The sequence below is a fragment of the Catharus ustulatus genome, chromosome 15 (genome assembly GCF_009819885.2).
Source record: "Catharus ustulatus isolate bCatUst1 chromosome 15, bCatUst1.pri.v2, whole genome shotgun sequence".
NCBI classification, from domain to species: Eukaryota; Metazoa; Chordata; class Aves; order Passeriformes; family Turdidae; genus Catharus; species Catharus ustulatus.
The window spans coordinates 14,864,925-14,883,075 of record NC_046235.1 but is presented as its reverse complement, the minus strand read 5'-3'; the positions used below and the strand labels follow the sequence as shown (position 1 = coordinate 14,883,075).

The 18,151-nt window shown below is 40.5% G+C and overlaps 1 protein-coding gene across 1 annotated transcript in view; it reads left to right on the top strand.

The window, feature by feature from the left end:
- Positions 1–15,164, top strand: part of CLINT1 (clathrin interactor 1) — a 47,617-nt gene extending 32,453 nt beyond the window's left edge. Inside the window, 7 exon segments of the mRNA XM_033073390.1 lie at positions 4,038–4,281; positions 4,781–4,862; positions 8,831–8,908; positions 11,535–11,830; positions 12,410–12,614; positions 13,481–13,506; positions 13,508–15,164. Coding sequence (XP_032929281.1) covers positions 4,038–4,281; positions 4,781–4,862; positions 8,831–8,908; positions 11,535–11,830; positions 12,410–12,614; positions 13,481–13,506; positions 13,508–13,801 — 1,225 coding nt within the window. The 3' untranslated portion in view covers positions 13,802–15,164.
- Positions 15,165–18,151: the final 2,987 nt, after the last annotated feature.

The following is an 18,151-nucleotide window of genomic DNA, read 5'->3' as shown; positions in this document are numbered from 1 at the left end:
TGAACATAAAAATGCACATCTGTATGATGCAAAACTAAAACAATTTTGCACAGAAACAAAAAATAATAATAATGGCAGCATTTCTGGGGGAAAGCCCATGTGCTTCTCTTGCTGGGGCATTAATAAATCATAAAACTGGTATTCTTTGCACACATCAGGGTTCCCTCTTAGAACTTAATATCAATGGACTACAAAGAGAAGGGATCAGAAGAAAAGTAAACAATTTCCCATGTAACAATGGTGCATTTCTGGGTGCATTTCTGTACTTACCTTTCAAAAGCAACTTGTCCCATGATGTCTGCACACCTCACCAACCACGTTTCACATAGGGGGATGTACAGTAAAGGTTTTTTTAGATCTTCCTTTGTTTTATTTCTGAATGGCTCCTGTCTCTTACTGGTGCTGATAAAATCTTGTATTTCTCAGTGCTGTAGACAGTCCTTTCTGAAGTCTAATCTTTAGCAAAACCAGCTTATTTTCATGACCTCTCCACTGCAAATCTCTACCCCTAATATTGCATTTTTATTTTTGCTCTTGTAACCCTTGTCTCTTCTGTTTGTTCTTTCTCCTATTTTTTTGGTCTATGTCAGGTGGAGTATTTGTCTCAAAATTTATAAAAATTATAATCTTGGGACTCAAAATAAAAGGAGGCATTTTTGAGACCTACATGAGCAAAGGCAGTTTGGTGCTTGCAGGTTATTCTGCTCCAGGCTGCAGCATTTCAGCTTCTCTAATACTGCTTCAAATCCCAGCCTGGAATTTCTTTTTCTCTTCTCTTGGCATGGGGATCAAATATCATTGAAGGGATTTTATGCAGGGGTTTGAATGAAGAGGTCTCCACAGAAGCCATCAGAGGATCTAAGAAGATTGAACTGAAGGTTGTAGAATGTCTGTATTTATCCTTAAAGATGCTGTAAATACATGCTTAGTGCATGCTCTATTAGCAAAATACTGTATTTAAATATTAAAACTGAAGGTAGCATGAAATTTTAATTGTCATATAACTTAGGCTCAAAATAACATTCTTTTGTAAATGCCTCATGAAATCTCTGCATTTGTGTTTTCACACTTCAGCAATTTTTTTGTAGAAAAAAGTGCCAAAAATGTGCTGGCTTATTTGCAGCCTGCTTCCATATAATAACAATTAAGTTGCTATTTTACTTGGAAAAGTGACTAAATGGTGATACTCAGCTGGCAAATGTGCTGTTATGTTCTATTGTTTCTGTCTTAATAACTTTATAAACCATTATTGTTTGAGTACTATAAAGCCAATAAAAGCCTTGAAGCACAAAGAATGAAAGTGTATTACACATCTTACCTGTGGCCAGTAAAATTTGGAAGCAATTCCAAATGAAGGTCTTTACACACCAGAAGAACTTGGCCAAACTTGTGGATTTCTGACTTGACTTGCAGAGCCAGTGGTTTGCATAGATGGAAAAAAATGCTTGAAGGAAATAAGAACTTTACCAGAGAGTTAAATGATACAGAATGATGAGTGTGCAGTAGATTTCAGTGCAACTGCTTTACTCAGTGAGCTTTGGAGAAGCCAAGTCTGCTGCTTTTTTTTATTATTATTGTTATTAAATTTAGGCCAAAAAAATGTAGCATTGTTGTGGGTGAAATGGATTCTTTTTTCCTGTAATGTGTCCCTGTGCAAGTAGTGCAAACCACAACCCATGGGGTGGGAAAGCCTCTGCTTTTCTTTCTTAGTGCTTGTTAGATCTTGGGTGAGTAAACCAGCTGCTGTCCTGGGTCCAGCACTGCTCACTGAAGTTCTTGTTGCTGAGTTACCTGCAGAAGCACAGAGGTGCCCCTAAAACATTGCAATTTTCCCTGAGAGTTCTTAAAATTCTGTTAATCCTTGTTTCTCCAGTTGATGCAGGTGACAGGATAGAAAGGAGGCAAAGCTTCCAGTACTGCTCTGAAAGGAGGCAACAACCATGTTCAAAGGCACCTTGTATCTAAAGAATTACTTTTACATTGGGGTGTAATTTAGACATACTAAAAGTCTCAGTAAGCTGTTTTGTTTTCTTAAAGGTTGTTAAAAAAAAAAAAACACCTCGCTATGAAAAACTTAAGGCAAAGTAAAAGAACGTGTCCATACTTTTTGATTTCTCAAAGTTGTAATTATGTACATTTTGCGGAAGTTTTTTAATTATCTGGTACATTGCTATAATTTTGTTTTTGAGTTCTCTTTGCAATTCTCAGGTGAAGTACTGCAATTTTACTAAGCATAGTAAACACACTTAGAGCAAACATCTATAATTTTTTTTTGTTAATGTGACCATTAAAGAAAAATAAAAAGTGGATCTCCTGAGAGAGTTTGGAAGCAGTAGATTGTCATAGAAAATGAGTCTTGTAGTATTTATTTTCCTTTCTGGCATATATGTTTAATTTTGTTCCTCAGATCTTTTAGTCATTTATTTTGCTGTATATCACCAAGGACGGACTTTTTTCATTCTTGCATTAACAACGTTGATCTATAGCAGTTCTGTATCAATCAGACTTTGCTTGTCACTTGTTTCCTCAGCCCACAGAACATTCTTGGACTCTGTAGTGTGGACAAGAAATGCGTTACAGGTATTAAATACAATACAGGGAGAGACTGAGCCTTAGTTGTGTTGTGCTGGTCTTGGATGTTTCCAGCAGCATCCTCCCCCCTCCTGCAGGGCTTTTGGGATGGGTGCCCTGTGCACACCATGGTCATTGCAGATCCCTCTGCTCTGGGGCTCCTGGGAAATGCTGATCACAAATGGAAGTGTGGCTGTGGTTCCCTCCGGGGGTTTGTGCACACAGGTGGGGCAGCAGGGCTGTGCTCACACAGCAGGGTTGAAGTGCTTTGGAAAAATCAAGTTAAATGATGCCATTGGAGCTCCCTTATCTGTGAAAGGCTACCTTGAGCCAAGGAGCTGCTGTTTGGTCAGCAGCTGTGAAATTTATCTTTTTAACAGAGAGAATTGCAAAAGGGAGTGAGGATTTGTGTGGGTGATGTTCCTGAGCTGAGCCATCCCCTGTGGTGAGCAGGTACCATGCACAGAGGAAATGGCACATGCAGTGTGTTCCCAAAAAGCCACCACTGTCAGCAGAGAACAAAGGCTCCCCCCAGAGTATATTGCAGTTACTGTCACATTCCCTCTGACAAAGGGACAGCCTTTCTTAAATTTTTCACTTTTAGTATTCTAATGCATTATTAAAATATGAAACCCTTCCACATTCAACTCTGTTGCTAAGGGAATTATGATTTCAAAATGCATTCCAATGTATTTAAGCTTTCTCTACAGCAATCCTCACTGTTCCATACAAGTCCTGATAAAAGGCAACATGACTGCAGTGGGGGCCAGTTACTTTCTTTGTGAAAGACTTAAAATACAAAAGTAGAAAATGTAACAAATGAATCAAATAATGTGCAGCAACATCTAAAAAGTTTTTGCCTGAAAGAGTGATATTTTTATTCTTTTGCATTTTGAGAACAACTCTGCCTGCTCTGATGATGTTGCACTCCATAATTCTGTAAGCATTCTTTTCTCACAAACATCTTGAATATGAAATATGAAAGCCTGTTTGCCTGGGAAAGGAAATGAGCTGAAATACAAATGGAGTTGTTCAAACCTGAAAGACAGTACAGAATGTGGTTCATTGCTTTCTGTCTCTTGGTGTAAGTACTGAGCACACCTGCCAGCTTCACTTTCTGTTGCTCAAGTGTTACATAAGGTGTGGGGGAGTTCTGTCAGAAGGTAATTCAGTGTACTGGGTTTAAACACTGATTTCCTATTATCCTCTGTTGTGGACTTGCAGTTCATGTTTAACAGAACAACCTGCTTTTCTCCACTGCTGCTGTGCAACAGGTGCAGTGCTGTGTGGTGTGTTATGTAAGGCTGAAACAGTTCCTCTCTCAAGTGTAGGAAAAAGCATTTTTATCATGAACTGTTGGCACAAGAAACTGCAGTAACCAAAACTCTTGTAGCCTGAACCAAATGTCTACTCAAGGAACTGAGGACTCCATCACCAATGCTGTACTATCACTTTTGTTTTTGTAGTGACAGTGATGAGGAAAAATCAAGAAGAGGCAAATCTCCCAAAGCTGAATTTAAAGATGAAGAGGAGACTGTGACAACAAAACACATTCATATTGCACAAGCTACAGAAATTACCACCATCAGACAGAAACGCTCAGCAAACCCTTCAAAAACCATTGACTTGGGAGCAGCAGCTCATTACACAGGAGATAAAGCAAGTCCAGAACAGAACTCTGCTGCTCATCCTGCACAGCCTACGACAAAGGTGAGCCAGCACAGCACATCACATCATTTTGGAAGCTGTTTTCTTCTATTCTCTAAGACAGTTTCTCATTTAGGGTAGGTTTTGTCATGTAGCCTTCAAGGGAGTGGTTTTATCAAAAATGTTTACTTGGATTTATCACAGTCTGGGGAACAGTATTATTGTAATTAATTGTGATTGCTTTAAGGTGTAGAATTTTTTAAATACAGTCATTAGCATGTTTTGCTCTCTTCAGGACAACAAAGAGAATTTTGGCATGAAGTGTTAAAGATTCTATGAACCTGCACACTTACTGAAAACTTACCGAATGCTTCAATTATAAAAAACTGTGAGCCTTTAGTTTTTTAGTGTTTCACATTTAGCTGCAATGTTTGGCTTTGAAGACAGATCTGTTATCTCTTCAGAGCAAAAGCAAACAAAATCCTTCAAAACCCCAGAAAACTTCTTAATGTCATTTGATTAATAACATCCTGAGTTGAGATGTGTGTAATTTCTTCTCCAGGCTGCTGTCCCCTCTGGCAGCAAGTCCTCTAACGACCTGGTGGACCTGTTGTTTGATGGAGCCAGCCAGCCAGCTTCCACAGGTAGGTCTGGGGTCTGTTCCAGTTCTGAGGAGAAGCTTGTTTGTTGCTAGAACAAAGCAGATAAATCAAGAAATGAGTACTTGGAAAAAATGTAAAACTACATAGAAAGAACCCTTTGTAGCAAGGTATTTGTGTGTGCTATTGCATGGGACTAATAAATGTTAGGAGCACAAAGATTAACTGCTAGATCAGTCTGTCAGAAGCTGTGTATGTAATGCAGTTATTTATAATTAACTCTAAAAGCAAGTGCAATCCATTCATACTCAAGCATTTCTCATAGTGCAGTTCAAAGGCTGGGCAGGTGGAGCTGGATAATCTTCATGGAAGCTTTCATCTGAGGTATATGGCAAACTTGTTTCTTTGTCTTATTTTCTCTTGGACTTGATTGATCCAAAACCTAGAATCAGAAAGAAATTGCTACCTAAAAATGAAATTATTAATTTTAAAACACATCCTTCACTCTCTAAATGTGTAGCAAATCTGTAAATCTTCACATGGTTTTACCCTTCTGCTCCCAAAATGCAAATTCTTTTCAGGAGTGTTAAATTTCAGTGCATTCCTATGGGATTGGTGGGAGTTCAGAGGATTGGTGCTTTGCTTTTCAGAACCCAAGACTTGAAATTTAGAGTTGTTATTGCTCTTACATGTTTGTGGTGGCATGGAATAGAAAAAGAACTTCGGTGCACTGTAGCATGAGACCACTGAGTAGCAAATAAATATGAACATTTCCCAGAGAGAAACCTCTCAGAGACCTTCCATTGCAAAGGAGGAACGTCCCCTGATGCCAGGATGGTGCTGGCACTGCAGAGGGCTGTGTGTATCTCACTGATCCCTCACTGAGCCAAGGTGCTGGGCCCTTGTTTAAAGGTGAAGTGGCAGAGGCTGCACCCAGGAGTGGCAGCTCAGAGTGGCCCTGTGCTGCAATCAGGTGTCTGTAAGGACTACCCTGCCTCTGTAAGTGTTTAATAGACTGGAAAATAGATGAAAACTCTACTGTGTGGTAATTTAGTGTCATGCATCTGTCTTAATCTTTCTTGTTTTGAGTAGATCTTTGAAACTTTGCTCACTTCTGTTTTTATGAAGGTAGACAGTGTTTCATACCTGTTCTGAAATGAGTTAATTCCTAGAGATTAAGAAATACAGTTCATTTCATTTATCTTTTTTTTATGCACAAATGTGTAAAATTTAGGAACAACTTAATTTTGTTCAATTTCCTATTATTTTTAATTTCACATACAAAAGATGTTCATTGTACACCAGCATTCCCACAGTTCCGTGAAAGTTTAAGATCCTGGATCCAAACCCTATCCTGAGTCAATACTGAATTTTTTTTTATCTAATTCTTATGGCAGAAGAGATAGGAACCTTTTTTGTTTTATATACAGTGTGTATGGTTTTTATTTTTGTAAAAATAAGATTTCATTGAGAATAGATGTTTCTACTTCAAAGTGAACCTGCCCCTATTTCAAACAGAACTATGGCAGCTTTTATATTACAGTGTATTTAAATCTTTCATCAGTTTGACTCATTGCTGTAGTCAGCCTTTTTTCTTTTCTTTTTTTTTTTTAATCTTTTTTTCTCCTTTTTCCAAAGCAGATTTAGAAATGGTGCTGAGAAGAGGCACATTACCAGCTGGTCCTGCTAAATAACCTCTGCTGACCTGAGCAGGCAGATGGAAAGGGTTCATTTGTAGTGACAGATCTCGTGTGGGAATCTTTGAGGCTTGCTCATGTTGAGAGGATTAGCACTGTCCTTCACGTGCAGGTCACTTGTTCTGACCACTGCTCCTTGCTGCACAGGGTGTGGGAGCATTCCCAGAGTCAGGCAAGGCAGAGGGAAAGGGTCAAATGCAGCCTTTGATGTGTCCTGTGAAGGAGCTGGCAGGGAAGTGATGTGAATTCAGGGAACTCAGGGTTTGCTTATCTGTGTATTTCCAGGTGCAGAGATGTGAAAGGGCTGATTGGGCTGTGTTACTCTTTGCTGGAGGAACACAGTTTGTATGTGAGGGGGTGCATGGTTGCCATGAAAGAGAAGATGTAAAATCCCTGGTTAGGGAGGGTTTTTTTGGTGTTACTGAGCTGAGGTTCCTTAACCTTTCTTTAGAGAATTACTGCATCCAGTTTAATCTCTGTCACCCCTCTCTGGAACTCAGTTTCACTTGAAAACAGGCAAGAGATGAGGAGGAAAAGTTAAACTTGCCTGAAGGTGTTAAGGGGTTATTTTGGGTTTGAACCTAATTCTGTTTTTAAAATTAAATTAATCCCTAGACACTGTCAGGCAGCCCAAGGATAATGGGTGTAGCAGGGAGAATTGATTTTTATTTTTTCTTCAAACATGTGGTCAGGAGTGTGTCATCTGTGTTGCTCATTCAGCATATAAACTCTCAAACCATTAACCTGTTCTGAACTCTGTAAGCACATATGTGGGGGAAGAATTACTTGGAAATGTTCATTGCAGTAGACAGGATAAACAGGATCATGTTTTCAGTTTGATATTTCACTGTCCCTTTTTCATTCTTGGGGGTCAGAACAAACTTGTGTATAAACATACATGAGATGCTTATTAAATCACTTCAAAATTTGTGTTGAAGAAATTTCTTAACTTGGTGTGAAGTTGTTTCCCTCTTGAAAAGGTGTAAAAGGAGTTTCTGTAGTGCTGTGTCTGAAAATTCAGAGACCATCCTTGCATTCTCTGCTGGTGTTTTATATCCTGCGCTACGTGCTCCGCGAGAAGACATTTCCCCTTGGAAGAGCAGCCGCCTTCCTGGCAATGTCTACAGTGAAATAACATTAAAAAGAAATACAAGTACACATGTATTAGGAAGTGAATGGTTCCTTTTATTACTGCTGGCCATTTATTAAAAAGAAGATGGTTCTGCTTTAATTAACCCAGTTGAGAGTAGCAGATGGGGCAGAATGTCTTGCAGCGATAAGACAATTCCGAAATGGCACCAGATGTTGGAAGCTGTCCCTGGTGGTGTTTGAGTGCAGCACAGATGTTCCAGTCCCACCTGGCTGCCTCCTAAGCACTGCAGGCTAAGCAGCTGTGATGTAACCTATATAATGTTCTCAGAACACTAAAAGCAAAATAATTGAACTGCTGCAGCTCCTTCCGAGGGTGGGACTGCTTGGAGGTGAAATCTTTGAGGACAAACAAATAAGGTCAACTTCTTGGTTTCCTCTGGTCAGTGGAATCCGAGCTTAAAAGCTGTACCAACCATAGCTAGGTGATCTTTGTCACTTTTCTGAGTTTATTTTTAAAATCAGCTTTACAATGTGGCTCTTAAATCTTCTGCTTTTATACCTTGGCTGTATTTTTTTAGTGAAAAATTGTTAGTATTCAGGAGTTAATAATTTATATGCTGTATACAAATGTCTAGTTGGGAAACTTAATGTTCTTGCTGTAGAAAGAAAGCAAACTTATTAAAAAATGAACACAAATGCAAGCTCTGTCCCTGAAATCTTAATTCAAGTTCGTTGCAGAACCATTCATGCTTTAAGTAACACAAAAACTAAATATAAAGTGACGTGTAATTTTTCATAGGAAGCATAATAAATTAACTTTTATACAGTAAGAATCTTTGGCCTTTTTATATTTTGCTTACAAATTTTTAATTCTACAAAGTGCCAGACTGGTAGCATCACTCCCTAGTTAAGAACTTGTTAATCTTTTTAATATCTCAGAACTTATTTTTAGAGGTGACAAAAACTTACATGTTTTAGTTCTTCCCATGGAAAACAAAACTGCAAGATCTGCGAGGCAGTTGGAACTAATCCAGTTTATTGTTGCTCAGGCTTGTATAAACACAGTGTGGGGATGAACAGGAAAACAGAGCTGACTTAGGGAGCAGAATCAATAAATCCATCATGTCAAGTGCAGAACTGCTTTTCTTCATAAATCCCACATGCAGTTGTTGCAGTGGGGCTTTGCACAGTCCTGTAACAGCTTTTGGCTTCCCTCTGTTCTAGGTGGATCAAGTGACCCATTTGGAGGATTTGCTGATTTTAGTTCACCTGCTGCTTCAGCGAGTTTCCCATCATCACAAGGTAGGATTGCTTTAGGGCTTGCAGTGCTGCTGAAGGGTGGAAGGAGGGCAGGAGATGCCATGTGGCATTATTGAAAGTCCCTTCCCTTTCCAGGGTAAACTGTGTGTGTGTAGCTGGACCACAAGTGCTCTGGGAGGAAGATGCAACCTGGCTCAGTGCATGTGCAGACATTTTACCTGCAGACAGACAAGCTTATCAGGAGACATGGCCACCATCTGAAAAGGTTTCCCTTAAAATTGGACTGGAAATAATAAAATATGCTTGGAAACCCCCTAAAGTGATCCATTTTCCTTTGGTGGAATGTTTGTGGGATCCTGCAGGGCTGCAGACAGCCCTGGAGTGGGGAGAGCTGGCTGGCTGTCCTTTGTGAAGTTAATTTGAGCAGGAGTATTTGTGATGGGGGGTTCTCAGCCAGGGTGCAGGATCAAGTACAAAACAAGAAATGAACAGCAAAGAGGCTGAGCAGCAAATCTACCTGGGAGCCAGCTTTTAGTCAGCATGGTTACATCTCCTCCTTTATTTCCCTGTGTTGGGGAGGCTCTGCTGGGCCTGCGTTAGTTAATAGATCTTCAGTTTACTTGGTAGGAAAGAGCTGCTCTGGTTTTTTACAGGCTTTAACAGCCAAACCCAAGTTGTTTTGCAAACACAAAGCTGCCTACTATGCAAATAACTCCTGTGTTAATACAGCCTAAATTGATACAATCCTTTATCTGCATTAACATGATTAATCTGTTCCAATCACCATTATGCAAGGGACAAGGAGTCCTGTGAAATGATTAATCATTCCTGAACAGTGTAAGCCCCTTTAGAAGTCTTTTCCTTCTTGATTAATCATCTTTGAAGTCCTACTGAGGGGGCAAAACCTTCTCCCTTTTACCCCCACTTCCATTATTGGTGCTCAGTGCACAGGTCTGAACACAGAAGGAGCACACTCAGCATTTACTTATCTATCAAGCATATTTAAAGTAGGTTTTAATTTTTAATATGTAATACTAATTGAAACATTCTAATATAGTGCCTCTTTGTGAGGAAGATCAAAGCAAATGTTCTAGTAAGGCCCTGAGCTAATGAATATTAGCCCACTTCATGCACTGAAGTTGTTGGCAATACTTGGATTTTGTGAACAAATTTACTCTTCTGCTATTCGTTAAATGATCATGTGTTGGTAAAGAGAGGTGACTAAAGGTTGAAGGTGTATGTTGATAAATATTTACACAAAATGTAAAAGGCTGCTGCAGTTACCCATCAGTGGGTGGAATACATTATGGAAGCAGCCATTGCATAGGGCAGGAAACAGAAACTGGCACTGGATTTCATCTGCCCCAGCTCTACGTGTTTGAGTCTTTGTTCAGTCAGCTAAAGAAATCCAAGAGATGATTTAAATGTTCACCAGCACTCAAAGTTCATTTCCTATGGCAGTGCTGTTGTTTGTGATGTAGCTGAAGTGCCAAAAAGTGAATCAGTGACAATCAAAAAGCTGATCTGGCCAGTGACCCAAGCTCTGAGTGTGATTCACTGTAGCCTGTGAGCTGTTTAAATGCTGTTTCTTTATATTCAGCATCTTCTGCAAATGCTGTTTTAAGCTTTTCTCCCCCATCACTGCTGTGAATGAACACTTTTCCTGTTAATGGGGAAACATGTGTTTTGAGGGAGAGAACATCTCCTCCTGTTTGACTGCAAGGTTTGACGCGCTCTCAGTTCACTGGTTTGTGTCACAACATCTGTGATGCTGAAGAGGTGCCCTTGCAGGTGTGTACAAACAGCTCGGGCTGTTGGCTCTGCCTTCACAGAGAGAAACTCAGAGAGATCTCTGAGTTCTGTGTTCTGATTTAAACACTTGTCTCCAAAACCCCCATCTAGTGAAGTGGAGCAGTGTTCAAGTGATGAACTACAAGAGTTCAGCAAAGCTGCTACTGAGAGAAATGATTGATCCAAGATTGAATTTCTGCTTCAAATCAAGGCATTTAGTTCAGGAATCAAATTTAAAAAAACCTAATGTGTTTTACAGGAGCACTTCATGGCTGGGAAGTGCTTATTCCTTATCACCTCAAATAAGCTTTCCCTGGCAACCTCCTCTCAAAGTTCTGGGTTTTATTTCCCTCAGCATGGTTTTGTACAAAAAGCTACAGTTGTATACAACCGAATTTGGGTGTAGTTGTCTTTATCATGATGGAATTTGCTTTATCCAGTTGCTTGTTCCTGAGAACTGCTCTCTCTGCAAATACCAGAATGCCAAGACTAAAGGCTGATAAATATTACCCAAGTTGTCAGTGTTGTTCTGACTGTAGTCTCCAGTCTACCCCAAGTTGTCTTCCAGTTACATTTCAAACTGAAGCAAACCTGTCCCCACTTGCCTGGCATCCACAGGTGACATCTCAGCAAACATCTACTTTCTGTGTACGGGTGTTTCATGTTTCCTTTGGTACCTTGTTAAAATTGTTGGAATATTCATGAGGGGGAATGATGTCCAGATGGAGGTTCTACCTGCAGATGTTAATCTGGACGGACACAGATCAGCTCTCATTTGTTTCAGTTCATGGAATATGGCATTTGCTCAGTGCCTTTCTCTAAGTCTTGTCTTTTTTCTCTCCTTCCTTCCTTCCTCCCACACTTGCCTTTCCTTCAGGTACAGCAACAAGTGGGAATGGAGACTTTGGTGACTGGAGTGCCTTCAACCAAGCTTCTCCTTGTGCCAGTGCTTCATCTGAAGAGCTCTTCAGCAGCACAGCACAGCAGCCAGCTCTAGAGCTCTTCAGTGGCTCACAGCCAGCTCCAAGCCAGCCTCCAGCTGCTTCCAATTCTATGGATCTTTTTGATTTGATGGGACCCTCTCAGACAACCATGACCTCCTCACAAAGCATGAATTTCTCCATGATGAGTTCCAATTCCATGGGTGTCACTTTACCCATGTCCAGGTCACAGGTATGCTGCTGTTCCTATATTTTGCTAATGAGCTGCTTCTCTTCTTAATCACAGCATTGAAAATCCATTCCTCTCCTGGAATGCGTTAGATGTGATCAGCATTTTGTCAGAATGTTTCAGTTGTCTCCTAAACAGAAAAGTCTCTTTTTGGAGATGGGCTTCATTGCTCTAGGAAGTGCAGCTGCGTTTTGGAGCAGTTGAGTTTGGTAAAGTAAAGCCATTCTCCACAGAATCTTGCAGGTTTCCAACCTGTAGAAGTGCCTGCTGCAGTGGAGAGTGGTTTGGAGACTGTAATGGATCAGCTTGGTATTAGGAGGAAAGAATCAACATATTTGAGTTCAAAACTTGGCTGCTGCTGGTCACTGTCACTCCACATTGATGTGGGACTTGACCTCTGCTTACAAATACTCTTCTGATCTAACTGTGCAGCAGCACCTGGCAGCCCTGCTTGGAAGAGCTAAAGTTCATGGCTTTGTGGGTTTTTATTATCTTCTGTGGAAAACTAAATGCTTGTTGTTTAGTCCTGTTTCCTACCAGTAGATTGTTTCAAGTGAATCCCAACAAACTTTTCTTTTTTAGCCTCTGCAAAGCATGAATCCAATGATGCCGAAGCCTAACTCACTTTATAATGCAAGGACAGAGATAGTCCAGAAAAATGCAAGCAAAACTCTCCCCTCAACTTGGTCAGATCCCAGTGTAAATATCAGTTTGGACAATTTAGTACCTGGGATGCAGCCTTCCAAACCCCAACAGCCATCGCTTAATACCATGATGCAGCAACAGAGTAAGTGATCATTGCAGTGTTCTTCACACTGAGCCCTGTCTGTGTTCCATAGGCTGTCCCTGAGATCCAAGTCTCCTGCCCATTACTGTTTTCATTCCTTTAGTCACACTCATTTCATAAACCACTGTGACATTGTGATAAGTGATGTTCTTTAAATGGAGATTGGTGTGTGAGGAAGCTGTGTCTGTATCTTGACTTTGGGCTTCCTAATCTTTAGAACTTTTCTAGTGTTGTAACCCTGTACCCAAGATGTATTTAGAATGGTATGTCCTTTAATTCCTGTGACCCCTGTAAATCTATGGACTGTCCCTGTATGCCCCTCTGCTACCCTATTGGCAGAAACTCAAGTTTTTCCTGACCCTACAATAGATCCCAATCTTTGGGAAACTTCCTCTTTGCCCCCTGGAAACCATGAAGAAATAAACCAAGGAAACCCCTGGGAAAAAGAGCCTCTTTGTACCTTTTATCCTGTTCATGCCATTCATCCCAGGCTTGCCTTGCTGCAGAGCTGCCAGAGAGCGGGGGAGCTTCAAATGTGGCAGCATTCTAGGGTATAAAATGATAGTCATGCCTTCTGTAGAAGTTTTCTGAGCCTTCATGCAGAAAACAGGGAAACAAGTGCAGTAGAATCACAGAATCATTAAGGTGGGAAAATACCTCAGGGATCACTGAGTCCAAGCTGTGCCCCATCCCCGTCCTTGAACACCACGTGTCCTTGGGCAGCCCCTCTCAGTGCAGAAATTCCTCTGCTGTCCAAATCAGCAGTAGCTGCAGGCCTGACCATGGTACCCATGTTGACACAAGTTTCTCCTCAGCGTGAGGCAGGTTGCACTCAGTGACTGTTGTGCTCTTTCTCTTTGCTGCAGATATGCAACAGCCGATGAATGTGCTTCGCGCAGAACTTCGCAGCTGTGAACCTCAGCCCTCAGCCCAGCATGGTGCCGGTGCGAGCGCAGGGCGGCGCGCTGCTGGGGGGGCCCATGGGGCTGGCGGTGCCCGGGGTGATGGCGGGCACCATGGGCATGGCCTCCATGGCCCCCACGCCCATGATGAACCAGGGGAATGATGGGCATGAACATGGGCGCTCTGGGGATGGGGTGCCCAACATGGCTATGGCCTCTCTGACTCCTGGGACTGTACAACCCAAGCAAGATGCCTTTGCAAATTTTGCCAATTTTAGCAAATAAAGATTGTAAAATAAGTACATAAAATGAGATTAAAATAAAATAAATGGGCAGATTGAATGAAGTGATTTTTAGCTGCACAAATATAGCTGGGGAAGGGATGGGAAACACTGATCAGTTTTGGTTTTTTTTTTTTTTTTCTTTATCAGTTAAAGTGTCTACATAAAGAACCAAAAGCTATTTTCTAAGTGTTGAAATAACTAGTGTTCAAATTCTGGAGAGGTCAGAGATTCTTCTAAGGAATGTGTTGGATGATTTTGCAAAATAATTTGTATTAAGACCATCAAAAAACCTTTCCTACGTAGAAGAACCAATTTTAACTTTGAGACTTGATGGAAGACTGGATTGGGGACTGGGTAAAAATGTTTGAATCTAATTTTATACTTTTCTTTTTTCTTGAAGAGCTTTGACTTTCTTTTCCCCTGTCCCTGATCGCTTTGTCATAATTGGATCATTCCTTTTACTACCACTGGAGTCCACAATTGTGAAGTCACTCAAGTACTATGATCAGTTTTTTATAAGAATATATATTTTTGTCCAAAAAATGGCTTACATATGTGACTATGGCTAATTCAAAGGGACCTGGAATGTATATATACTTTTGCTAATGTTCCAGCCACACTGCTGTATTATCCAAATTTTTATTGTAAAAATCCTCTCTCAGCAATTTGGTGATCAACAGATTTTTGGGGTCTTAAAGTGCTTCTAATGTTACAACTGATATCCTGTGCAAGTCTGGGAGAAGCTTTATCCAAGACTGCTGGAAGGTTTCCTTTCAGAAAACTCCAGAAAATTCCCTTTCCTGGAGTTCTTCTCCAGTGGCACTTGGCATCCTTTGTAGCACCAATGTCCCTAAGGAGCCACTGGTTTAGGGCATCAGCAGCAGGTGAATCACTCTTCAGTGATGTAAATCTAGAACTTAATCCAATGGCATTGGATCCTGACTTTTATACAACACTTGGTGATTCTTTTGTGTAAATATGGCATTAGCAGCTGTGGAATCCAATAGAGGAGTAAAAAAAAATATATATATTAATAAAGGAGACCTGTAGCAGTCAAAGATTTTACTGATTTACTGAAAGCAAGAGAATGAATTAAGGTTTTGGGGGGTTTTGTTTTTTCCTTCTGTAATTCTGCATTTAAGTTCACATGAATCAAGATTTTAGAATCTGGAACACAGAGACATTGTTATATTCACAAGCTGGGAATATTGTTAAGAATAAGCACTATACTATAGGTATGAAATTTATTGCCTCCCTTTTCTTATGTTGGATTTCTTTTTTTATTATTAAATTGATAAAACTTTGTTTCCATTGTATTCATAATGTTCTGTTATACATAACATTAAAATGTTCATTAAAATCAATGTTGGGCTGCTTTTCCTTTCATTCCATTTGACGTTTATGAGAGCATTTGGGAAAAAAAATAATTATAATTTGGGCAAAGTAATTTTTATAAATAATTTAAAATTGTTTAATGACTTCTTATCTGAAGCCTTTCCTATCTGGCTCTACTGTTAGGAATTAAAAATGAAGCAGGCAAGATATCCTGACCCGCTCCAGCCTTGCTAATGCTCCATCTACAACATTTCTAATTAGGCAGAAATTCATGTACTTCAGCTAAGTGGTAATGAAAAGTGATTCATTTGCTGAATAAGAGATGAGAGTGAGTGTAATTAGCTGACTGCGGTTTTTAATCTTTCAACAATTCAATGTGTTTAAATTAGTTTCAAAGAATAGGAGCTTTCAAGTGTTGTTACATCAAAGTAATCAAGGCAGCCTTCAGCAGTTGAGTAGGAGAGATGGCTCTGGTTCCTGTTCTGAAACCCTCACACTTATTTGGGATAATCATCTTCAAACCCTCTTGTTGAACAGATGGGAAGGCTCAGACTGGTTCAGTGCATGCAGAGTTGTGGTGAGAAGGAAGCTCCTTCCAGGGCTGGGAAAGCTGAGCCTGGAGTCAGTGGTGTTATCCTGTGGGTGCAGTGCTCCTCAGTCCTGGGAAGCTTTTGGGATGAAGAGGATGAATGTTCCTTGTGCTGTCCCTCTGAGGTGGGTTTGGCCAGTGAAATAGTCAGCTCTGACTTGAAGGACTGTGCCCCTGTTGAGGTTGTTCACATCTCTTCAGAGAACTCTTGGTTTTGCTGATTGCCATTGGTGGTGACGAAGGTTTGTCAGGGGTTGGAGTGACTCCAGTGGAAAACGTGGTGACTTGGGTGGCTCTTTGTGATTGTGCCAGTCACAGCTTAGCCAAGGGTGGCCTGGCTGAGGGAGCAGCCACAGGGGTGAGCTGATCTCTGTTCATCCCGTGGATCACTATCCTCCTTGCACAGCAGGGTGAGTGGAGTGTGAGCAGCAGCTTTGTCAGCCAGCCAGGTCCTTCAACCAAATAAACATCAGAAAAGAACCCTGGGAAGATCCTTCAGGTGCATCCCTGTGCATCTTTCCTGCAGTGATGGAGCCTGAAGTTTTCTCCCCAGTTCAAGCACATGATCACAGGTAGCAGTGCTTAGCAGAATGTGGTTTACATCTTTATTTAAAGAGAGTATAAAATGGGTTTTGCTTAAAACAATATTGAACTTGTTTAAGATAAATACCATAAAATGTTTCCATCGCTGATATTTCAGGTATGAACAAAATATATCTTTAAACCAGAAATTGCCTTTCTGGGTGAAAATGCAAATGAGCTACAGTGTGGATGGGGAGAGATGTACCAGCTGCTGCATTATAGAATTAAAATATAACCAAAATTGTGCTGCTGTGTTAGTATAACTGCTTGCTTCATTTTTGAAGCCACGTCTGACTGTACCTGTGATCTCTCCAGGAGGGTTTGGTTGGCTGGGTGGTGTTTATCTGTATACAAAAACATAAATTCAGTAACAGAATTACATGATTCTATAGCTTAACTGTGTGTTTGGTCCTGAGAATTAAACTTTTACCACCTCTGGATTCTGTAGCTTCTAAACTTTAAAAGAGTTCAATTAAAATGAGTGCAATCCTTTGTAAAGGTTGTGTTTATTTCAGAAGGGGAGAAAGGGCAGTAGAACCCAACTCTCTGTTTGGTTTTTTATAGAATCATTAAAAAAATGCATCTTGATGTGTACAAAGAAGTAATAAATTCCAGCACAGGTGCAAGTTCAGTGATAACTAGAACATCCACCATGTTCTACAGAAGAAATTATATTCAAAACAGCTAAACCAAGGGTATTTATAGCAGCATCTGTTTCAGCTCTATCTGTCAGCTAAGAGCAGTCTGACACAGCTTAGGGGAGGTGGGGGAGGGATTTATCAATGAAGTGTTTACATAATGCAGGCAGGCATTGTATACTCAAGGTGATACCAGCTATAACAGGATAACAAATATCTAAAGACACTTTATTCTCAGAGGCCTTTGCTCCAGGAGTCACTCTACAAAATTGCCTCCATGTTCCTCTGTGCTTGACTGTAAACACTCACAGCAGATGACATTTTATAGTGCTAATCGCTGCCTTCTGATTAAGGCTTTTAATGCTGTGAGGGCATTTTTGGTTTTAATTTTTTTTCTTCCTCACATGTTTATTCCAGGTGGCACTGACTAAAATTCAGAATTGTTTCAGGGTTTCAATTGTTTGAGGGTTTCAAACTCTCTTCTTCCTCTCCAGATGATGGAAGTGCAGCTCCTTGGGGCAGAGTGGGGCTGTTGCTGTGTGCAGTTGGCCAAAACCACAATGCCCAGGAACCTCTTTTGAACTTGGAGCTGACTTCAATGTTTCCAACATTTTCCATGGGGCAAAGGGCTTCCTGGAGGTGGTGGTGGGAGCCCTGCTTCTGGAAGCTTTTAGATCTTTGAGGAAGAAGTTGCAAAGACATCTCAGTGAGCTGGGTTAATGTTGTGAGACTCAGGAGGATGGCCCCTGGAATTTGTAAGTCAATCTCTACAGCTTGTTCAATGATCTGGTCACAGTTTTATCTAGCTGGAATGCTGGGAATTTTTCTTCTCCTTAAAATGACTTTTAAAAACAGAGATGGAATTATTTTCATTTTTTATGTGTTTCTGCATCCACTACTCACCTAAGGAATGATAAGAGAAATCTGCAGAATGGGGAAAATGAGGAAGGATGCCTTTGCAGAACTCAGTGTATCCCTGGATTCTGCAGCTGAGGTCCTTTACATGAGTAATCCAGTCTCTACATAAATCCTGCATGTGTTCAACACAGCAAAGGCTCAGCTCACCTCTGTTTTTAAAAATACTTTACTCCTCACCAATTCACAGATTTTAATTTTTTTTTAAATCGTGCCATAAGGTACTGGCTCACTAATTAACTGGTTCTTTAATCGAGCTACAATTACTTTGTTTCATGAGAAGGGAAAAAAA